This window comes from Melanerpes formicivorus, unplaced genomic scaffold (genome assembly GCF_026170545.1).
Source record: "Melanerpes formicivorus ecotype bairdi unplaced genomic scaffold, bMelFor1.0.p_v2 SCAF_5, whole genome shotgun sequence".
Lineage (NCBI taxonomy): Eukaryota > Metazoa > Chordata > Aves > Piciformes > Picidae > Melanerpes > Melanerpes formicivorus.
The window spans coordinates 8,747,918-8,773,012 of record NW_027142357.1 but is presented as its reverse complement, the minus strand read 5'-3'; the positions used below and the strand labels follow the sequence as shown (position 1 = coordinate 8,773,012).

General features: G+C 39.0%; 1 protein-coding gene across 1 annotated transcript in view; it reads right to left on the bottom strand.

Moving 5' to 3' along the window:
* The window catches only part of SPAG16 (sperm associated antigen 16), a 38,267-nt gene that overhangs the window by 5,489 nt on the left and 7,683 nt on the right, over positions 1-25,095 (bottom strand). The window contains exons 4-8 of the mRNA XM_068138000.1: positions 21,905-22,032; positions 14,202-14,339; positions 6,847-6,954; positions 4,766-4,883; positions 2,824-2,893 (exon numbers count right to left, since the gene is read on the bottom strand). Coding sequence (XP_067994101.1) covers positions 2,824-2,893; positions 4,766-4,883; positions 6,847-6,954; positions 14,202-14,339; positions 21,905-22,032 — 562 coding nt within the window. The remainder of the gene's footprint in view (positions 1-2,823; positions 2,894-4,765; positions 4,884-6,846; positions 6,955-14,201; positions 14,340-21,904; positions 22,033-25,095) is intronic.

Sequence of the window (25,095 nt, the reverse complement as noted above, 5' to 3'; positions counted from 1 at the left end):
GAAAGAAAAAAAAAAGGTATCAGAATCCAAAACCAGAAGGATATTGTGAACACTGAACAGAGTTGCTGCCAGTAACACATCTGAATTTTGTATTCATTTGCTGCCATTAACACATCTGAATTCTGCATTCAGAAAATTTATTAGTTTAGTAGCTATTTGCTTTTATACAAAGTAAAATCATAGCTTATTTTATGCTGGGTAAGGTAAGACTACAGAACCTTTCCAGGTTCTCCCAGAACTGAAAGCAGTTATGCTCTTAACAGTAGTTTAGAAAAGGAGTAGAGTGTACTCCGAGACTTCTCAGCAATGTAAGCCTCCCACAGCTGCATGGAAAGACCTGAGCTAGGAAGAGGAGCAACTCTCAGATTACTAGATCTCAGTCCAGTGGTCATAGCCACTGATGACAATTTAGGAGAACAACTGTTTCAACCTACATTAAACAGAGAGGAAAAAAATTAAACAGAGTGTGCTATGCTCATAAAAAGAAGACCGGCTTGATGACCGCACCCAGAGAGTGGCTGTCAATGGGTCCATGTCCCAGTGGAGGCCAGTGACAAGCGGAGTCCCTCAGGGATCAGTCCTGGGACCTGTCTTACTCAACATCTTTGTCAGTGACATGGACAGTGGCATTGAGTGCACCCTCAGCAAGTTTGCTGATGACACCAAGCTGTGTGGTGCAGCAGACACGCTGGAGGGAAGGGAGGCCATCCAGAGGGACCTGGACAGGCTGGAGAGGTGGGCACAAGCCAACCTCATGAAGTTCAATAAGAGCAAGTGCAGGGTCCTGCATCTGGGTCGAGGCAATCCCAGGCACAAATCCAGGCTGGGCAGTGACTGGCTGGAAAGTAGCCCTGAAGAGAGAGACTTGGGGGTGCTGGTGGACAAAAAGCTCAACATGAGCTCTCAATGTGCACTTGCAGCCCGCAAAGCCAATCAGATCCTGGGCTGCATCAGGAGAAGTGTGGCCAGCAGGTCGAGGGAGGTGATCCTCCCCCTCTACTCAGCCCTGGTGAGACCCCACCTGGAGTACTGTGTCCAGTCCTGGAGCCCCTATTACAAGAGGGATGTGGAGGTGCTGGAGCGTGTCCAGAGAAGGGCCACAAGGATGATCAGAGGACTGGAGCACCTCTCCTATGAGGGCAGACTGAAGGAGTTGGGGCTGTTCAGTCTGCAGAAGAGAAGGCTCTGAGGTGACCTAATTGTGGCCTTCCAGTATCTGAAGGGGGCCTACAGGAAGGCTGGGGAAGGACTTCTCAGGATCTCAGGTAGTGATAGGACTAGGGGGAATGGAATGAAGCTGGAGGTGGGGAGATTCAGGCTAGATGTGAGGAGGAGGTTCTTCACCATGAGAGTGGTGAAACCCTGGAATGGGTTGTCAAGGGAGGTGGTCGAGGCCCCATCCCTGGAGGTGTTTAAGAGCAGGCTGGATGAGGCTCTGTCCAGCCTGATCTAGTGTGGGGTGTCCCTGCCCATGGCAGGGGGGTTGGAACTAGATGATCTGTGTAGTCCCTTCCAACCCTGAATGAAACTATGAAACTATGAAACTATGAAACCAGCAAGATCTGGACAGTAGTTGAAGTGCCTGCATTAATAGTAAATAAGCCTTTTTATCAGCCAAAGAAATGCTTGTTCTTCTCTCAATTAAAAATCCAAAAGAAACCAAAAATCTTTGTGGATACTGTTCTTCTTCTCAGTCTTTTCTTTCCTACAGGAATTTTACATAATGGAAGTAACTCCACGAACAAAGGAACAAATGAAGCGTGATTGTCAAAGGCTGGTGTAACTCAGTGGCTTTTTACCTGGGGTATATTACCAGTGCAAAGGAAGTTTAGGCCTTGAACACTCTGGGAAAACAAACAAACAAACAAACAAACAGACAAACAAAAAAACTCCACCCACAAAAGAAAGAGATATTAAAAAAAAGCCCTAAATGTAACAAATGCTTCACCTGGAAGTTTTCTGTTTGATACCTGCTCACCTACATGGCTAAGAAATATGGGATTCTCTAATGTCAGACAAACTACAGTCTCTGATTTGAGTTCTACTCATGACCAAGGCAGGTGCAACATCCCCTGTTCCCTTTTTCATTATGTCATCTATTTTCAGGAATCTTTTAGAAGCCTGGTTTCTTTGAGACTTACCTCACTGTCAAATGTAGCTCCAATTGGAAAACAGGTTCAAAATTATTAGTAGGAGCTATGTTCATGAAGAATATGATAGCATGAGCTTCATTTAATTAAGAAACCAGAGGCACTATTTTTTTTTCTGATGGAGTTAGAAAAATAATTTAATAACAATACTTCTATTCAAAGCACCAGGGAAGCAGAGTAGTACCATGTAGATACAGATATTATTCCAGCAGGTATTGTATAACCCTAGCAACCTCCTGTAAAAATGAGACAATGTAAAAATAAGAGGCTGGATTTCCTCTGTATTTTCAAAATTCTTCCAGACTACCAGATGCATCCTCTTAAGAGTGAAGTAAAAAAGAATACTCACATGAAAAAAAAAAACAAAAAGAAAAAAAAAAAGAATACTACTACTAGTGGATAAAATAACAAAATCAGACTCAAAACATATTTGCAGGATGAAGTCTTTTCAGGTACTCAAATACTCCATATTGCCATCAGAAATCTCATTGTCCTCAGTGGATACGTTTTAGAATAAGTATCCAAATGGTAAAATTGCTCCTCTATCACCAAGACAGCTGATAAAATCTTTATAGCTCAAATATTTTTGATTTACTACTATAAAAGATATTGAAATTCATGACAACAGCAAAAACCCCAAACCAATCTGAGTTTGGGGATGAGAATACTTTACCTTTTGGCAAAGGAACCCGAAGAGCATGTATGGACGCTAAATTTTGCAATTTTGCTTGCAAACCTGTAACCTAATTTTGAAATGAGGAGAGAAAAAAGAAGACAATATGAACACATTGCTTTTGAGCTATCTGTTACACATGCAACATTTATACCAGCATATTTAAGTAACAAATTGCATCTCTACATTTTTACTTTGCTGATTACTTCCTCAAAGTTATAAACATTGATCCTAATACAAGATATTGGAAAAGCCCAGTGAAACAATGGGGCAAAGTACAGGCCACAAAAAATCTTTTACAGCTCTGTTAAACCAATGCAGACAGGGAATACTAGGGCTCTTACTGCACCATTAACTTCCAGCCATGGCTATCACTGCACTGATCTTTAACTTAATGGCACAATATGACACACACAGCTTTGTCACAAGAAAATGCATCAAAATATGGTGTTATGTGTTGCCAAAAAAAAAGGTCATTGCTCCAGAATGTGCACAGTTCATAACAGGAGAGGTCTTTCATATGTTTCTGTCATTTCACAGCATTGGAACTGTTCTAATGTTTTATAGTCCCAATACAGCCTAACCATATATGGACAGTAACTTTGCTTTTTTTTGGAGCACATTTTCTTTTACTTATTGAAATTTCAAACATATAATCCCCAGCCTTTTAAAAGTAATCTCTCAGGTGACCTGAGAAAAATTGGAGGCAAAGGAAAGGAGAAAATGAGAGATGAGGACTGTTACAGAAGGGAGTGCAAGCCTGATAAATTCCTTTCATGTTAGCTCATATAATTGATGCTGCTGCTGAAATGCCATGCATTTTGAGAAGTTCTTTTCTTTCTTTCCCCTCTTCCTTTTTTTCTTTTTTTTTTTTTTCTCACAAGCTATTGGTTAAACACATGCAAAACAAGTTTTCTGTTCTTTATCCATCCTATCTATGCTTATACGAACGGCTTGTATACCAATCTATACATCAGTAAGATTATCAAGTAAAATGCTACATTATTTTTCCCACTCATGAGGCAAAAAAAATTAAATCTTGTCTCTGGTATGTTATTGTATTTTTCTCTATGCTCATTCCTAAATACATTTCAAGGAAAAAAAATAATAAAGAAAGTTAAAGTAAGAGATTTCTAAAGGCATAGAAAGAAGCAAAGCAGCATGTGAATCTGCGGAAACACCATGCCTTTTCATAAGCTGTCAATACTGGAAGTAGAACAGGGTCTGCACATTGCTGACACTGAACACCGAGACACTTGAACATGTCCAAAGAAGGGCAACGAGGCTGGGGAGAGGCCTTGAGCACAAGCCCTGCGAGGAGAGGCTGAGGGAGTTGGGATTGTTGATCCTGGAGAAGAGAAAGCTCAGGGGAGACCTTATTGCTGTCTAGAACTACCTAAAGGGTGGTTGTGGCCAGGAGGGGGTTGGTTTCTTCTCCCAGGCAACCAGCACCAGAACAAGAGGACACAGTCTCAAGCTGCACCAGGGGAAGTTTAGGCTCGAGATGAGGAGAAAGTTCTTCACGGAGAGAGTCATTAGTCATTGGAATGTGCTGCCCAGGGAGGTGGTAGAGTCCCCATCCCTGGAGGTGTTCAAGAGGGGATTGGACGTGGCACTTGGTGCCATGGTTTACTAAACCATGAGGTCTGTGGTGACAGGTTGGACTTGATGATCTTTGAAGTCTCTTCCAACCTTGGTGATTTTGTGATTTTGTGATATAGAACAGCACTGAGCAAATACAGACTGAAAACTAGTGCTCTGTGGACACTAAGTTTGACACACTTTCAATATTAACATTTCACTAGATATCACAAAACACACTAAAACATTCTGCTTCAAACTACTGCAGAAGTTTCTTTAACAGAAATATCCTATGTATTTACCAAGGTAAAATCCAAAGCATTCCTTACAGCTCTGCAAGTGATGTTCACCATATTTTTACCTGCTCAACTGCTCTGTCTCGCTCCAAGCTAGTTAATGTTTTCTGTCTCAGTAGAGTCTGGTATTTTTCAGTCAGCTGCTTCAGCACTGGTTCATATGATGCATAGTGTGCCTTCAGTCTGCAAACAAGAGAACAAAGATGAGTTAAATCAGAGACTTATGCCTGTGTAACTTTTTCCTTCCCCAAATAAAAGTGCCAAAAGGTCAACACAGAGGGGACAGAAAAGGTATTTAGCATGTAACCACCCTACTCTGCTCTCATTAGACCCCATTTGGAATACTGTGTCCAGTTCTGGTGCCCCCAGCATAAGAGGGACATGGAACTGCTGGAGCAGGTCCAGAGGAGGGCCACGAGACGATCAGAGGGCTGGAGCACGTCACCTATGGGGACAGGCTGTGAGAATGGGAGCTGTTCAGCCTGGAGAAAAGGCAGCTCTGGGGAGACCTTAAAGCAGCCTTCCAGTGCCTGGGGCCTACAAGAAAGCTGGGAAAGGACTTTTTACAAGGGCTTGTAGTGATAGTATGAGGGGAAATGGATTGAAGCCTGAGGAGGGCAGATTTAGCCTGGAGATTAGGAAGAAATTCTTTACAGTGAGAGTGGTGAGACACCAGAACAGGTTGCCCAGGGAGGTCCTGGCTGTCCACTCTCTGGAGGTGTTCAAGGCCAGGTTAGGCAGGGCCCTGAGCAACCTGGTCTAGTGGAGGGTGTCCCCATGGCAGTGGGGCTAGAAATAGATGAGCTTTAAGGTCCCTTCCAATCTAAACCATTTGATGAACCTAGAAAACGGGAATGCCACAAGAAAACAAAACAAAACAACAAATTGCACATAGACACAAAAAAACCCAAACCAGACCAAAAGCAACCAAACAAAAAACACCAAAACAACCCCACAAAAATAAGAAGTCAGATCAATAAAAGGATTCAGTTTGTTTAGTCCTATCATTTAAAATAACCCATTCAGTTTTGATCTGTTCTTAATTCTTCACACACATACTGCATATGTCTGTTCATTGGTTTTCCTGCAGAGGGATGACATTTCATTGGAAGGAAGAATTACAGCTATTATTTGACTATCAACTAAGATCCTAACCTAGACAAAATAGTCATGTGATTACTCTCTCTTTCTCCACTGCACATCACATTTAGAACAGTAAACTTGAATTCTTCAGACCAGTTAAAAGTTAAGATGTACAATCACTCAAACAAAACACAGCTAACAGCTTAAAAAATACTGCATTTTGCAAAAAGCTGACAGACAGAGGCTAAGCCAGTGAATAATGCTCCCTTGTGTGATTATATCTGGATTTCAAAGTTAAAGGTGTAGAAAATGTAGCTGCTATTAAATGCATTGACTGATAACAATAGCAACAAAATTCTGTGAGGGGTTTGGAGCTGCAGACATAAGCCACTCTCCAATGTTACTTTAAAACAAGTTGTGGCATAAACATGTGCACAGAAGAGATTTTAAATTCAACTCTTTCATCTGGTCCACCAATCTTCAGATGAATATCAAAGTTCTACTCACAAACAACAGTTAATAGAAAACTTACAGAATTCCAAAATTACAAAGTCACATAATAAAATATTATAAATTATTATAACTCAGTATCTATGGACTTATGATTTGCTGCCAAAGCAACACAGTAAGTTTCATATAGGAAGGTCAAGATTGAAAAGGACCCAAAATCCTAGCTATGGCAATCATGAATGTGGTGTTATACCAATACCACTGAACTCAGTGTAATACCAATTACCCTTAAAATGGACAGAGGATCTCAAGTCAGAAATCACTACATATTTATAGGGAAAAAATCTGGGTAAAAGAAAATCTCATTTATATTGTCAACTATTAGACATACTGTGTACTTATTAATGTCACATTACACCACAGAAAATTGAAGCAATTTCTTATGATTTCTTGGTATGAGACATGGCAGAATGGTCAGACGACACTGCTTTTTACCAGGACACTAAATGCAAGTGGCTTTACTTCAGCACGTTGAATTTCACAATGTTATCGCATTACCAGGCAATAATTGAAAATATTATCTTTAATGCTTCGTGTGTATTAAAGTATTTACCTTTTAATGTCAGAAATAAGCTTGGCTTTCTCCTGGAGCATTCGCTTATGGTGCATTCGATGGAAGTCACGTTCTTTCTGCATTTTCAGGAAAGCTTCTTTGGCTTTTCTATATGTCAACAGAAAATGCAAGACAGAAGTTTTAGTCTCCTAATAATTGCTCATCAAGGTATACTGAATACATACAGAATTAATTTTCAGATATAGACATGCCTATTTCATTCAAGCTGGAAACTTTTGATAGCATACCCTGTGATGACAAACATGAGGTCTTTTTGCTGCTGTCTGATGTACAAAATCATGGGTACTCTTCACGCTCTCTCAGTGCCTTTAGCTGGAATCCATAAGGATTGAGTGCACCCTCAGCAAATTTGTGGATGATGCCAAGCTGAGTGGTGCAGTTGAAAAGACTGAAGGATGGGATGGCATCTAGAGAGACCCAGACAGACTGAGAGGTGGGCTGAGGAGAATCTCATGAGATTCAATAAAGCAAAGTGCAAGGTGCCACACCTAGGTTGGGACAAAGCTCAGTATCAATCCAGGCTAGGGGATGATGAAATTGAGAGCAGCTTTGCAGAAAAGGACTTGAGGGTACTGGTGGATAAGAAGCTGGGCATGAGCCAGCAAAGGGCACTTGCAGACCAGAAGGCAAATCGCATCCTGGACTGTATCAAAAGAAGCATGGCCAGTAGGTCGAGAGAGGTGATTCATCCACTCTAGCGAGTCCTCACCTGGAGGTGTCCAGTTCTATGACCCACAACACAAGAGATACACGGACCTGCTGGAGCAGGTCCAGAGGAGTGCCACAAGATGATCAGAGGGCTGGAGCTCCTCACCTATGAAGGCAGGCTGAAAGAATTGGGGCTGTTCAGCCTGGAGAAGAGACAGTTCCAGGGAGACCTTATAGCTGTATTTCCCAGAGAAGTTGTGGAGTCTCCCTCTCTGGAGACTTTCAAAACCCATCTGGATGCATTCCTGTGCAGCCTGCCCTAGGTGATCCTTCTTTGGCAGAGGGGTTGGACTCGATGATCTCTGGAGGTGCCTACCAACCCTGAACATTCTTTGATTCTGTGATTCAAAACCTGAAGGGGACCTACAGGAAGCCTGGTGAAGGACTGTTTAGAAGGGCTTATAGTGATAGAATGAGACACAATGGTATGAAACTGGAGCAGGGGAGATTTAGGTTGGATGTAAGGAAGCAGTTCATTACAATGACAGTGGTAAAATACCGGAACGGCTTGCCCAGGGATGCACCCAGGAGGCATTCAAGATCAAACTTGATGTGGCCCTGGGCAGCCTCATATACTTGGAAGTGTCCCTGCTCACTACCAGGGGGCTCAACAAGACAACTTTTGGGGGTCCCTTCCAACTCAATGCAATCTGTGAATATGACACTGTAAATCTCAGGACTTGAAGTCAACCTTACTTCAGGCACACAGGGTCTAGCGGAGGTACATATGCCAACTCCATGAGATTAGAATAAAATACCCCTGGTATGGGTTTAAAATTCTACATGACAATGTATTGCAATACTGATTTTCTGCTATTTATATCACCTTTGAGCCCAACATCATGATGCATGCTAGAAGGACACACAAAGAAGCATAATTGTTGTAGCTTCTGGGGGGAAAAAAATGTGCTAGAAAAGTTCTAGGCTTTTTTCAATCATGTTTGTAGTCGGTCCCCAGGTGTCCCCTTGTATGTGACAGCAGGAAGCAAAAGGAATCAATTTCAAAATTAATTGCAAACATACTGATAACCTGTTATTCTCTAAACACATTCTACACACAACCATGGGACACTCTGAGATGCTCTGCTCCATAAACATAAAAGGAAATACTCTCTGTATATTCTTTACATTTTCTCTTTGCCTTTCCTGATGTGGGTTTGGCAGGGAAGATTAGGAGATTAATTGTTTAATTGCAATGGAAGCTTGAAATTATCTCTCACAGAAAATCGATTACTCGCTTTTTGCAAAAATAAAGCTCATTTCCTCTCCAACGGGAGCTGAAGAATTAGGAAAAAAAATCTGTAACAGTGGAGCATGCCAAAATCACAGGTCCAGGAAGGGAACTCATAACTGCCACTGCATTATATTTAATTGTAGACATAATTTATGATATATGCATTGCTGTATTTATTACCTATACAAGCTACCCTACATATATATATATGTACATTTTTATATGAATTGTTGCTTGTAGCAGGAGCAATTAGAAAGACCTGAAGAGCATAGTAAATCACTGTCCCTGTATATCAGTCAAAGCTCAGAAAAAACTGGCAGGGAGAGGAAAACAGGCAGGGCAGTAACACCAAGAAGCTCAAAGGAGCTGTGGGCACACACAGAGCTTTGTGTATACATGTTCACAAATACCAGCAGTCAAGAAACAGAGTAACTTAGGACATTGGTATTGAGATACAAACTACAGATTAATGATTCTGCTCAAGCTCCTGTGAACAGCCAAACATTTGAGAGGTAAATGACTCAGTAGTCTCAGGATAGTTCTGTGAAACAACTCCATTATGACACCACTCACAAAATTTGACGTGCCATAAGGTCTTGAATACAAAACCTGGCACTTCAGAGCTGAGTAGATGGCTTGTTCTAAGAACAAAATATGTTGCTACAGCCACAGCAAAGCCAATATCCATTCCTTTTAGTGAAGATATATATCAAAGACTGCAGGTCTCTCGATTTAAACTCTTCTCTAACAAGCAGTTTCATAAAAGCAGCAGAAGAGTACAGGGTCCAATAAATCCAAAGAGGAATTTTCAAAGGTGACTTACATGCCCTGTTCCCACTGAATTTAGGTGGGACTTTATTCCCCAAGACACTGCAAGTTGTAGCCCTAAAAGTTTAATCAACACAATTTTAGAAACCATATACTCTTATGCTTTAACTCCTCCTAGTTTATACAGCATTTAGCAGCAAGCATGCTAAATGTATCACATAATTACACAGAGGCATTTAAATATGGTGCACAATACAAAAAGTGTGCACTTAATTTTTTATGGTCTAAGTTGGGAAGTGTGTGCAGGAATGACTAGATTTTGGCCAAGAAATAGGAGAAGAGCTGAGGATTTCATTGCTGTTAATAGTGCTAGCAGTAACAGTAAATGTGATTTCTAGGATTGCTTTATATTTTCACTGTTACTGTGGCTGTAAACTGGATGTATATTTGTGAGCATACTACAAAAAAGCAGGACAGAAAGCTACCTGTAAATATTTAAACTTTCCAGCTGACATTTGTGAACTCAGCTACACACCTTAGACAAGAGCTGCACACAATCATTGTAACTACTATATTCCTAAATGTTTAAAGAACTTAAAATATCAATTAGCAATCCCTGTGATTAACACAACCTTAATTCTGATACATGATGATGTTGTCTACCTACATGTTTAAATACAAAAGCAATAGAAAGGGTTTGACCACATGAAAGCACCAAAATATATGGGATTGCAGCTATTTAAATTACCAGATAGGCAGAGTTTAATGCTGTTATGAAATTACAGTTATAAAATTGTGCTGCTTTAACACAGCTTTTCCCCTAGAACAGCAAAGTGGGGGGAAAGTAACACACAAACTCTGGGTTGAGATAAAGAGTTGAGATACGAGTTTACTGAATAAATGAGATAATAATACTATGCACAACTACCTGAGCCTATTTGCAGAAAAAGCACAGCACAAAACAAGCAAGCAAGCTACAAGGCCAAGTAAGGAGCCACTCCCCCATCCCTCTGTGTCCCACTAACATCTCAGTGGAAGAGCCAGCACACAAAACCTAGGAACCCAAAACCAACAACCAGAACAGGAAACCTCTCCTGTTACAATCTGATCTTCAAGCCCCATAATACTTCGCTCCTATCAGCACTTTCATTCTGAAGCTGGTATGAGGCAGGATGGTTTTGAATAACAGCAGCAAATATTCAACTTAACCCAGGACAACAACTCAAGCAAGTACGACTAGACTATTAAATACTTGAGTGACAAATCAGATATGGTATTCCCAATTTTTTCTTCCATACTGAAAAGGATATTTATGCTTCCATTAGAGAAATATTACAGTAGATAACATCCCTTATCAATCAATCAGGGCTCAGCTGTAGCCTTCAACATCAAAGAAAGAGAAAGGGAGTACACTTAATGTATACGTTAAGTACTGTCACATGGAAAACCAAGGTACAATTAGTTTTGATTTCTATCACAACACAATGTTTTATAAATTATTTAAATACAGATTAGTAGCATAACTAAACATAACAACTACCATGAGCTTTGGCATAAAAGAATTACACTGATACTTATTTCTTCTAATACATGCATTCAGAGATTATGTTACGCCTCAAGACGCCTCCAGAAACTGGACAGTCTATTAAAAATACATACTCATTGTATACAGGAAAGGAACCTAACTGGGATTTTCTCTCTAAATAATGAAACACCACACTGAAATGTAACCAACAGCCTCCAGACTACTCTCTGCTCACCCTCTTGCCATGCAATCATGTAAATACTGCATTAAAATACCCAAAATGCAATTATAGTTAGCTTCTAGACACTGAATCTCTTCCCACAATTGCTAAACAACATTAAAGCAGGAGGTAATTGGTTTACAGTCATTTATTTTGAGCCCCATGCTGCCTAAGTCCCAAATGACATCTCTTTTCTGCAAGATGGTTGCCAAGAGTACCAAGATCAGACACACCAAATATAATTAAAAGCTGTCTTCAAATACACTTCACAGCACTTTACCTCACAATGGAAGATTTCTGACTAACGCCCACAGCAAAATATGAGATTTTTTTTCCTCACAAATCCTTAGTTTCTAACCAGCCAAATCAGCATTTCTATGGTGCTCTTAGGCATTCTGTTTTCAGTGTAAGCTGGTAAGTTTTTCTCTCAATACTTGAAATCTCAAATTGTCCTCCAGGTAATTTTGGCTCCTGCTGGAATATTTGCTTTATCATAGTAGGGGTATCTATAACTCTGGTTATTCAATGTATGAACCAGAAAAAATGCTGTTAACAGTCACTACAGTAAAGGGATTTAGTAGAGAGCATTATGATCAGGATTTACCCAAAAGACACAAAGGAACACTCTAACTCATATTTCATACTGCAGAAATAGTCAATTTCATCCATTATTGCAGAAACAGCACTGCTTTCATTCATAAATTATTCAAAACAAAGTCAAATGAATTTCACAGAGGTGCTGAACATTAACATTAGCGTCAATGAAAACTTTGAAAGTTATTTGAAATTAAAAGCTTGAAATATTACGTAGAGACCATTAACACAAAGCAGGTTTCACAGCTACATATACTTCATTCTAATATTAGCAGAAAGGCTATGAAAAGAAAGTTCTCCCTACAAGTGGACAAAGGAAGACTCATTTTAAGAGTATTTTAACAAGGTACATGCAGAAGAAGCAGCAATGCAACAAGACAGGAAAACTTTAATTAAATCATAATTCTCTCAGATTATCTTGTTATAGCATGGTCTGCTCAGGGAGGCAGGGGTTGGTGGATTAAAAAAAGGTGGGGAAAAAAAAAGAAAAGCTTGTTAAACTGCTGTGGTAGGTTGAGAATTCACCCCCCCCCCCCCAACATTAAATTTGCCTGATCAGCTCAGCTGGAAGCAAATGAAAGCTGTATTTACAAGCAAAACTACAATCTACAATGGAGTGCAATGAATATGTACAAAATATACAGTATTTACAATATTTAAAGGTATTTACAACTAACGAACATCACAAGGACCGCCCTGGTCAAAGACCAGGGGAAGCTAATAGCTTCTTCCTCCCCAACCCTCCTTACCCCCTTGTACATAAAAAGGACAAGAGACAGAGAAGAGAAGATAACAGCAATCACAACAAAAGCCATGCCATCAAGGTCAGTAAGGCCAGTTAGTATCTCCCAGCCCAAAGTGAGGAGAGAAATTGTTTACATTGCTATCTTAAGTCCATTATCTTTCTAATGCAATAGTTTAGAACAATCATTATTTTTCAGTTTACACCCAATAGTGATTTATTTACATTTTACCACTTTCTGTTCATGATCTGTGAAAAATTTTTAAAGGTACAGCCTAAAACTACCACAACAGCCAGTAATACATTTCAGAGGCCATAACTAGTCTTTCCTTCTTTTACTATGCATTACTGCTTCTTACTCTCCTACTCAAAATGAGGCCAATCCCTAACTGTCCATCGCCCAAAGAAGCTGCAGAAGTAAGAACAATGTTTTCTATATGGCCCACCTCCCAGTGCAACAGCATAATCAGACTGCACAGTATTTGCTGTTTCCTTAACTATTAGAGTATGGTAAAATAATTTATTAATTTAAAATGTGATAAATCATTATCATTGGAAACTAATCTATCATTATTATCAGCAGCAATGATTATTTTAGATCTGAGTAGCTCTTTTTTATATAAAAAAAACAATCTAAATGAAAATTAGTAGCTTGAGCAATCTTGAGGAAAATCAAAGAGATGGGTTAACATTTCTTTTACAGCTCCATATTTTAAAGCTATGCACTGCCAAAACTGAAGTGACTCTATTATTAGGTTTCAGGGTAAATGCTCTATGATTATGTACATATGCAGACCTACCTGTCTTCAGAAAAGGCTACGTTACATGTAGTTCATAATTGCTTCTCACCATTATAAAGGCTAAACTTTTTAACTCTCATACAACTGGCTTCTAAAATCAACTACTACAACATACACACAACTATAAGAAATTATGGTAATTGACTCTGACATATTACTTACCTGTAGGGCCATAGTGATAGAAGTTTTGCAATTAAAAACATGATGAGTAAGTGTATAGTGATTTTTTTTCCTATGTTGATAATTTGTGGTAGCTGTAATTTAAAGTGCTATATTTTAATACAAAATGCATATAACTATAATTTTTAGTTCTACATATTATACTCTCATGATTCTTTGTAGCAATGTGTTGTGATTGCTGGATATGGAAAATTATTTTCTACAGCACAGCCTGCCCAGACAGGTTGTGGAGTCTCCTTCTCTGGAGACATTCAAAACCTGCTTGGATACATTCCTGTGAGACTTACTCTAGTTGATCCTGCTCTGAAAGGGGAGCTGGATTAGATGATCTTTCAAGCTCCCTTCCAAACCCTAGGGTTCTGTGATTCTGTGAAATTAAGATTTAGGTTTCTAATAGAGCTCAGAGAAACATGAACTTTAATTTACAAATGTCACCTATAAGCAAAAATATATGCAGCCAGCACAACAAATTGGAACTTACTCTTTCCCCTAAGCACTTGGGTTTACTTTATCTGGTCATTTACTGCTGTATATCAAAGCTTCATTAAGATCAAATAACATACTTTGCTGCAAGTTTATAGCTTTCCAAATCTTTCCTCAACTGCATATTCTCATCTTCAAGTTGCTGGTTGTGGGTATACACAGCTGGAACCAATCCAGCATCTTCAACTGCAATCACACCTCTCTCTATGAGTTCGTACCTAGTAGAAAAAAAAAATATATGTATTTTATACCATTTTCCCTTTTATTACCTCATTGATATCTCCCTTCTCATTCTATCATTTTCCTAAACTAGAATCACATTTATCATCTTGAGACATTTACCTTTTACAATCATTAGCAATTAGCAACAGTATTATCCCATCACACTGTGCTCTAATTTACTGCGTTGCATTCTAGACTGAGTTGTTGTTCATAATAGTCAAAAGATGTCTTGTATAATACAGCAATTCAATTTAAACAACTTGTTCTTCTCCTTCCTTGCAAATAACTTAAGTAGGACAGAAAAACAACATTCTTGTTCAAATAAAAAGGTCTGAGTATATACAAATGTTACCTCATATGCTCAAATATAAGATCTTTACTTATTTTTATTTTATGCAAGATTTTTTTTTCTATTTTTTTGTTTAGGACTCAAATAAGATGACAAAACAGCAGATAACCAGATGAATGACTCTATGAACTAACTTCAAAATGGAATACAGAGCTTACCTAAGGAACTACCTTCCTTACTTGCCATTTACTTATGTTACCCTCTACTTATTTTGATTGTATTTACTCATACTTGCCTATTTTACCAGCTCCTAAGAAAACATAATTCCATGATGTAGGTGCCTGAAGGCTGCTTTAAGTTAAGTACTTGTAGAGGTTAAGCTGTATTTTGAGAAGTTTAAGTTAAGTACTTGTAGAGGTTAATCTGTATTTTGAGAAGTAAAAGAGAATATAGAGCAGCAGGTAATGCTGTGTAGCAACCTAGGTGTCTCTACAGACCCTGGCGATAAGTTTACTCAGTCAATCTTCTATATATAGGACCTGCCATCTTTTGGTAGGATGCCAATGAAAGACAAGAATAGGCAGTAAAAGGCATTAAAAAGGACTTAGGCATCAATGCTATTCATTTTAGGCTTACTTTAAAGGCATTTAAATACAGAGCAACTGAAAGAATCTAATGTTTTTCTGTACAAAAAAAAAGATGTTACAGAGAATTCAGAAAAGCAAAATTTGATCAAAAAACGTGACTATCACTAAATAAAATAAATGCTTCTGCATAGTCATGCTTGTTCCAGCAATGGTTAGAAGCTACTAGGATTTGCTAAAGTATTTTAAAAAGACATCAAGACTCATATCTACATGTACAAGAGTAAGATGCTTCTATGTAAGCACACATTCCAGAGGTGACTGCAGAATCTGTGCATGGGCAAAACATCTGTTTCTTTGTCTGCTTCTGTCTAGGAAGACAGGAGAGCAAGACCTTCAGTTGGTACATCCACTGACGACAAAAATATTGTGCACTACTGTAGCCATATCAGTTCAACATAGGTTCAATGGAACTAGTCTTTATTTCACATAAATGATTTACATAGTCTCACAATTTTCTTCCCTACTGATCCTCATAAAATCATAACATGGTTTGAGTTTAAAAAAAAACAAACAAACCACCACTTTTTTTGTTTGCTTGCTAGTTTGGGATTTTTATTTCTTTGGGTTTTTTTGGTTGGTTTGATTGTCACTTTGGGTTGGCAGGGTGGGGTTTGAGTTGGGTTTTTTACAAATAAAAAGTCTTTTTAACAATCCTGACAGCAGCTTTAAAATGTTCAAGGAGAGAACTCACACAGAAGGAGTAATATGAACATTAATTACCTTTTCAGGTGAAAAATATGTTGAACCCATGCAATTTTTTTTACTAAGTATTATAAAAGTATGAAAAGAACAGCAGCAATTAGAAATAAAAACTATACTAAATGCTCTCTCTCGCACTTGGCCACAAGCAGCAGATTTGTAACTTGGAAGACAGAAAGCACAGCATTCCTACATCAGCAAAACACACTGCAGAAACAAAGTGTTTGTAGAGTAAGGGATTCTTGACAACCAACTTTTACTAAACATACTCAAAAAAAAAAAAAAAAAGAAGGGAAATGTTAGAAACTTATGTCCAAATCACTTCCCAGAGTCAGCTGCTTATCTGCATTCTGTGGATACTTCCAGGAATGCTCATCCCTATCAGTTAAGCCACACTTACCACCAGCAGGAAAGAGGTTTTTTTTTAAATTTTAAACTGAACATGTCCAAAGCAAGACTGGTTAGGCTACACCTTGAGTACTGTGTCCAGTTCTGGGCCCCTCAGTTTAGGAAAGGTGTTGATTTGCTGGAATGTGTCCAGAGGAGGGCAACAAAGCTGGGGAGGGACCTTATTGCTCTCTACAACTACCTGAAGGGAGGTTGTAGACAGGTGGGGGTTGGTCTCTTCTTCCAGGCAACCAGCACCAGAACAAGAGGACACAGTCTCAAGCTGTGCCAGGGGAGGTTTAGGCTGGATGTTATGAAGAAATTTTTCATAGAGAGAGTGATTCGCCATTGGAATGTGCTGCCCAGGGAGGTGGTGGAGTCGCCATCACTGGAGGTGTTTAGGAAGAGACTTGATGGGGTGCCTGGTGCCATGGTTTTGTTGATTGGATAGTGTTGCATGATGGGGTGGATACGATGATTTGGAAGGTCTCTTTCAACCTGGTCCGGTCCTATCCTATCCTATCCTATCCTATCCTATCCTATCCTATCCTATCCTATCCTATCCTATCCTACCCTATCCTATCCTACCCTACCCTACCCTACCCTATCCTATCCTATCCTATCCTATCCTATCCTATCCTACCCTATCCTACCCTACCCTATCCTATCCTATCCTATCCTATCCTATCCTATCCTATCCTATCCTATCCTATCCTATCCTATCCTATCCTACCCTACCCTATTCATTCCATAATCACTTTGCTTTCTTAAACAACAGGCTTTAATACTAAAAAACCCAAAAGCTTAATCTTGTCTCTCCTCACCCTCAAATAAGCAAGTACTTCTCAGATACTTCTCAGTGCAAATGATAACAACTGTACATACTCCTTTGTTTGCCAGAAAAAAATCTCCACTGAATGCCCTAACTGCACCTCATGAAAACCATAGGATTTCTGCACAAAGGCACATTAGACATGGATAACTGATGAACTTAGCCTCCAGCAGAGCTAAGAACTCTGAAAGACAATCTTAATGAAATATGATTAACACCAATACATTCACTGTGCCCTTGTCTAAGAACACTACTAAAACATGGAAGGCTTTCGTGCATGTAGCAGAAATGGAGCAGAAAACCATGCAACAAAATTGCATTGTGAAATGTCATTATCTTTCATCAACCTAGTCCTGTAAAACTTGCAGGACTCTTACATACCTTGCCAACTCCCAGATAGCTATTGTTCTCACCTCTTTCCCTTATGGAAGAAAACTGTGATGCAAATTAAATTAGTTACTTCCATGCATGCAAAGATAAGCTTTTCAGAACAACTGAGTTATTATTCTTCAATCATTATTTAAAATTAATGAAGAATCTGGAAACCTAAGGAACAGATGGTCAGCTATGATTTTATGATTAAAGCCCAGTGCAGGCTGACTAAAAATAATACACTACATACATTACACTGAATACAAGTTTCTAAGAGTTCTAAAGGAACCAAGTTGTACAGAGGCCCTGAAATAATCCAAATATTATGTAGCTCAGGATAATCTTTTATGAAGAGATAACTCCCACACAGAGAGGTCTACAACCTCCCTTCAGGTAGTTGTAGAGACCAATAAGGTCTCCTCTGAGAGCTCCCAAGCAGAGAGGGACCTGGGGGTGCTGATTGACAGCCGCCTAAACATGAGCCAGCAGTGTGCCCAGGTGGCCAAGAAGGCCAGTGGCATCCTGGCCTGCATTAGGAATAGTGTGGCCAGCAGGAGCAGGGAAGTCATTGTGCCCCTGGACTCAGCATTGGTTAGGCCACACCTTGAGTACTGTGTCCAGTTATGGGCCCCTCAGTTAGGAAGGACATCAAGACACTTGAACGTGTCCAGAGAAGGGTAACGAGGCTGGGGAGAGGCCTTGAGCACAAGCCCTGCGAGGAGAGGCTGAGGGAGCTGGGATTATTTAGCCTGGAGAAGAGGAGGCTCAGGGGTGACCTCATTGCTCTCTACAACTACCTGAAAGGTGATTGTAGCCAGGAAGGGGCTGGTCTCTTCTCTCTAGCAACCAGCACCAGAACAAGAGGACACAGTCTCAAGCTGCACCAGGTGAAGTTTAGGCTTGAGGTGAGGAGAAAGTTCTTCACGGAGAGTCATTAGCCATTGGAATGTGCTGCCCAGGGAGGTGGTGGAGTCGCCATCACTGGAGGTGTTCAAGAGGGGATTGGACATGGCACTTGGTGCCATGGTCTAGTCATGGGGTCTATGGTGACAGGTTGGACTTGATGATCTTTGAGGTCTCTTCCAACCTTGGTGATATTGTGATACTGTAACTCTCCTAGAGATTAATTCAGGGATAAAGATTTTAAGTTTCAACTTTTACAAGAACTTCTTGCTGAAAATTATTATTCCAACTGATAACCTCTTAAACAGTTTCAACAGGAGGCTAAGAAAGAAATGAGCCAAATAAAAGAAAGCACTTTTTTGTTCGAGTGTCCTAAAATCTGTAATGGCAGGTAAGCAGAAAATCTTGATTACCATGTTATCCTTGTTACGTATGAAGAAAGTAGGTACGTCCAAGTGGCTTTTTCCAAATCAAACTGGAGGTTACTTCATTTGTGCTCTCAGTTCTAATCCAAAACTGGAACCTGTTTCATTCTGATGCTGTCCTGAAACTGACAACCCTCATTTCTTTCAGGATATTCTTAACTACAGTGTCCATTAATATGACCATACAATTTCCAGGCCAAAGAGGAAACAGAGCAGAAGAAACTGAGGTCTGCCTAAAATAAGCAGATTGTTTCTACTGTCTTCAGGGAGTTGTAACATGGAGGATTGCAACCTACATCGAGGTTCTTCATTCTGCAAAAAGGAGTGGGTTTTGTAATGAGCCTAACTTTATTCTCAAAGTAGACATAGTAGAGTTGGTGCACGTGCTCCAAGATACAGGCAATCATTGCAAGACATGTACAAAACAGATAGCTTTTAACCTGGGTTAGCCACAAAACTTATTCAGAATTTTAAGCACATCAAACAAGAGAATTTTCAAATAATATTTCCCTAATTAGTCTGAAGCTCTCCTTTTTACTCACAAGCTGAAACACAGCCAGGTCTCCAGGAATACTTAGTCAGAGATTACCAGTTCAAGGAATGCATGAAATCATCACAGCAATAGCTTGGTGCATGTGTGTGAACAGCAAATGATTCATTTGCTCATCAGACTGGCAACAAGCTGCCAACAGCAGTAAGCTCCCTGGGATCAGGAGGTATAGGCTGTCAGATGCATGAATTTACAGTCGATCAGCCCTTGCACTTTATACTCCAAAGCTGTCAATCCAATATTGTTAATATGCAACAAAAGCACTATAAAGTCTGCTATGGTAAAGGAACAGAAAATTTAATGCTAAATTAGGCACTCTAAAAATAATTTAAGTGAAATTTTAAGTTCTTCAAAGCGTAACTGGAAGAAAAAAAGTCTATGTGCAAAAAAAGTTACAATAAAAAAAATCACCTGAAGTGTGATAAAATTTTTCATTATGTCACAGAAAAAGAGTGAGTGTGGCTAAAACCAAAGCATAACCAAATGATGACATCCCATACAGCTGGGTAGAATATCCGATTGTTTTCTCAAACTCTGGAATAAGCACAGACAATTTGGTCCAATTTAAGTGACCTTTAGATCTCAGATAGATAATTTCAAAGCAAGCATTTTGATAAATTTTCCCTACGTTAATTCATTTCTCATTTTAAATTCCATTAGTACTTGATCACCACAGCATGAGAGTGAGAGTGTCGTCCCAATACATAATGAGGAACCTGAGTACACTAATCTGCTCTCACTTTCATTAATATTGTAAATTATCTATTTCAAACCAACATGAAACATTTTGAAATAAAATATTAATGCAGAAAGAATCTCAGTACAGTAAGATTAGATCCTGACACACTGAGCTCATTTGTAATGCTACTGAAATTAAAAATATTACTTACAGAGGGAAAAAAAATATATGTACAGCTAAGGATTTACAAGATAGGGCCTGCACTTCCTCTATTAAAAAGTAATATGAATTTTGCCATTGATATAAATTCACACTCTAAGTGCTTCAAGGAATGTTGTAGCTTCATAAAAAGGTCACTATTTATATCTGCCTAGTATTAATTATCTTTTAGCACAAAAAATATTAAACTTCAAATTTAATGTTATTCATATCAGTTCTTTTGTAGAGAAAGAATGCAGAATTAAAGTGCTCATTCCCTAAGGAATCATTTAAGTTGCATTGTTAAAGGCAATGCCTGATTGGTGAGCTCTGCGTTAACAAGACCAGAGCCTTGCAAATGACAGCAATGATTCCCTTTGAGAGACTGTTTCTAAGAAAATGTAAAATCTTTAGAGCTTTTGTAGAAAAAAATAAGATGTTTCTACCTGTTCAAATTTACTGTCTTTCAGACTGAACAATTTCAAAAGACCTTATCAAAAGAACTTGGAATCTCTCATGTTTAAAGACTAACTACAAGATAACTCAAAGAGAGGTGTTTCCTCTTTTCAGAGTTTTTCCAATGTAACTTTCAGATTGAGCTTGTAACTGATGTGTCATATTCTGCTGCAAAATAGTTAATCTGTCTTCTCAAGCTTTGTACCATTCCTGATACATCATACTTAATATAAAAAAAGTATATACAACCTGCAGGGTTCCATATGTGAAGATGCTAGAGGAAATGAGTATTTAGACAAAGCTCTGAACAAAGTATGGACAAAATCCTTGTAATCTATAAAAGCTGAGGGGGAAAAAAGGATAGCAACAGCTCAAAAGTTTACTCTTCTGATTACTATAGGAATTAAATTTTAAAAGAAAAAAACAACCAACCATATTATTTTGACTGATGTACCCAAAATTATCAAGTATCACAAATACACTTAAAATACAATGTAGTGATGATGAATGTCCAACCCCCCCAAAAAAAACCAATTAAGGTGCAAATACCACAGCATACTACAAAATATTCAATTTTTTAGGTAGGCAGCCATGTTCTGGAAAGCAAGAAAATAAAACCACATGATTTCTCAAGCACAGCTGAAGGGAAATGCCAGTCATTTTGCAATGCACTCATCTGATCCAGTGATGACTCCTGTACTGTAGCTGCTCCTTTTAGTTTTCCTTGGTAGTCAGTGGAAAGTATGAAATACATTAAAACATATAATTGGATTAATTTTATTCTAAAAGTGCTGCCTTAAACTCAGATAAGTTGTGTCCTGAAAATGAGTATTCCTCTTCACTGATCACAAGGGGCATCAGGTGGCCACTTCAGGCTTTTAAATGTCTAGAGTTAGGAAAAAAGCACCTAGTCCTTCAGAGGTACCTGTTTAGGATCTTCCCAGAGCCAGCTTTCTTGAAAGCCTGCCATTTAAACCATAGCTTGCATTCTCACTCTCAATATTTAAGAATTACTTGTCCTCAGAAGATTTTTCTGCAAATATGCTCTGAAATGCTGGAAATATCTGAATCTTGAACATGTACTTCCTAATTCTCAAAGTAACACAGGCATTTAAAATATTTACCATTCAGTTTGGAAGCAGTCAAGGGTTCTGGACATTCCCAGTCTGACCAGGAAATTGCAGAAGAAGTCATCAATTGCTTCAGGTATTTCAGCCACTGATTTCTCAGAAGTCAGAACTGATTGCAAAGTCTGAGATTAAAATTGATAGTTATTATTAAACCTACACAAGAAATGCAATCATCATACTTGCTAGTTTTGAAATCATTAAATCTAAAGTCATGGGTCTACTGAAGTACACTTGAATGTTTGCCTCGATCAGATCTGTAATCACTGACCCTTCTAATGCTGAGGTCTGACTCTTCTAACATTGAGGCCTGTGAAAACTTACAGAAATAACTCAAAAAATCAGCTAATTTAAGCAAGTATTCTGAACCATACATAATTTGAAATTATTTAAACTGATGGATGATCTTCTGTCACTGACCAGAGAATAAATGCTAGTTCTCATAATCCTGCACCCTTCAGCAACCTTCAAACCTGCTGATGAGAAAAACCAGTACTTCATCTAACACAAAAGTCCAAGGTGATAGTAAAACTGCTTACATTCTTTTTCTAATGATGCATGGAATGGAGAAACTGAAAGAACTGCATCTCCATCATTAGATCTCTGAGGAAGTCTCATGAAGATCAATTCCCCCTTCTCAATATCCATATGCAGACACTGAGTGAAGCTGCCAGACAACACTGCTAAAAGTGTCAGAAGAATGCAGATGGTGTACCTAGGCTTCATACACAGCTCCTCCAGTGCCATCAAGATAGACAGCTATTCAGATAAGAGCAGCTCATGGGTCAAGCACAGTCACAAAAAGCAGAATCCAAGAAAAACAGAGCAATCCCACAACAGAGGGAAAAAAACCCAACAACATCCCTTTCACAGCTTTCTGTTGCAATGCAAATTTCTTTCATTCCCCCAACTCTATTCAGCTATCTCACTGCAAAGCCTGATATTAAGATTTCCTAGAAAGATTTCAGGATGGAGGGGTGTACAAGAAAAGGTAAAATACAATCAATTCTGAGACTACCCCTCTGCAAAATGCATTTAAAGATAATCAGATGATACAGACTGCCAAACATGGCAGCCAGAGATGGCTTTAATTCATTCAGACTCCAAATTTATTGCAGCAACTTGACATACCTAAACATGAGGATTTGGGAACTCCACATGGGCACAATGTTGCAATGGACTTGCTCAACAATGCAGGCCACTATCCAAGACAAGATACTGAACTGCACGTACCTGTCCCCTCAGCTTGCAGCTATCACTTAGTATGCTCTTGAAAGAAACTCCAATTCTACAATGTGTGCAACATATTGTTCAAATAAAAGATATCACTGCAGAAGCAGTAACAGCTTCCACACATGCCTACCTTCTTTTCTTCATTTCCATATGAACAAAACTGAAAAAAAGGTCCAGTGAGATTTTCATCAAGACATGATAAGGGCTGTGACTGTGAGTTATTTATTCCATCTATTTAAAAAAAGACTCTGTGGGCCACAGGTTTTTGATAACTCCATTCATTTATGGCTTATTCATGTCCTTAGTGGGAGCTCTATCAGCAGAACTGCATAAATTACCTAGAGATAAAGGCATTTCTCTTGATAAAATAAAAACACTGCAAAAAATCTCATAGCCATTTTGTACAACACAGAAAGCACTGCGTTACTGGAGAAGAGAAAGCTGAGAGAGGATCTGATCGGTGCTTACAAATACCTTAAGCATGGGTGTCAAGAAGATGGGGCCAGTCTCTTTTCAGTGGTGCCCTGTGGTAGGACAAGGGCAATAAACACAAACCAGCACAGAGGAAAGTGCACCTCAACATAAGGAAAAACGTATTTATCATGATGGTGCTGGACACTGGAATGCACTGCACAGAAAGGTTGTGGAGTCTCCTTTTCTGGAGATTTTCAAACCCTGCCTCGATGTGTTCCTGTGTGACCTGCCCTAGATGACCCTCTTCTGGCAGAGGGGTTGGACTAGATGATTTCCAGAGGTCCCATCCAATCCCCTACCATTCTGTGACTCTGTTTAATTCAAGCAGTAGGTAGGTAGCTACTGTAAACAGCAAGAATTGTGCACATACAATGACAGCCAACCAAGACTGTCGTATGAATAATACAATATGCCAAGGGCAATACAATATTTAGCATATTTCTATTACTAAAGACACAGCACATCAAACAGGGCTACCTTCTAATTGAGGTAGTACAACAACCAAAGAGGGGATATCTGCAGACAGCTGCATCCCTTTCTTGCTTCTTTTCTTTCTATAAGTGAGGCAAATGTCTAACATTGTTGCTTGTAGTTTCCCAGACATATCTATAAAGCCAGTCTTCAGAAGAAGCAACACAGCTTGATTCCCCTTAATAAATGAAAATATTATAGGAACTCACTTAATCCCTGCAGAAAAGAATTTATTAACTAGATACTAGCACTGAGAATCATTTCAGGAGCAATATAGGGAAAAATGAATGCAGTCTAACAGGCAGTGTTGGAACAGGGCTTCAGGAAACCAGAACTGTTTTGTGAGTCATACTGATGCTCATAACTTTCTTTAATCTTAACCATTGATGGCTACCAAAAGAATGCCATCGTTGTTTTGGTAAATATATTTATCTCTTTCAAAATGAGGAAAATACAATTGATTAATATGGTACAAAAAGACACCCTATAGAAACTATATACACAAAAATACCTTGTTAATCTTTATTTTTATTTAATGGTCAGAATCCAAAGTAATTATTTGCTTTGGTAAATACTTTAAAAAAATTATTTCTTGGTTAAGCATTTATTTTTGAAAGAAAATCATAGGCTTATAGAATACTTCAGGTTAGAAGGGATCATGGGGGTTTGCTAGTCCAATTCCCCTGCAGTGAGCAGGGGTATCTTCAACTAGACCAGGTTGCTCAGAGTCCCAGCCAACCTGACCTGGAATAGTTTTCAGGTATGGGGCATCTACAAAGCATGTATTGCCCAAAACAGGTGTATTTTGAAACAGCTGCCATTTCAACACCTGACTAAAGGAAAATGATATTTAGAGATTAGAGATCCACCACTCATTTCCTTGTTGGGATCAGAACAAACACATGAAGTATAACTGCTGAGGAAACCTCACCAAACTATATGGATGAGCAGTTTTACTGCATACACACTGAGATGCAGAAGAAACGTGAACATGTCTCAATGTCCCCTGC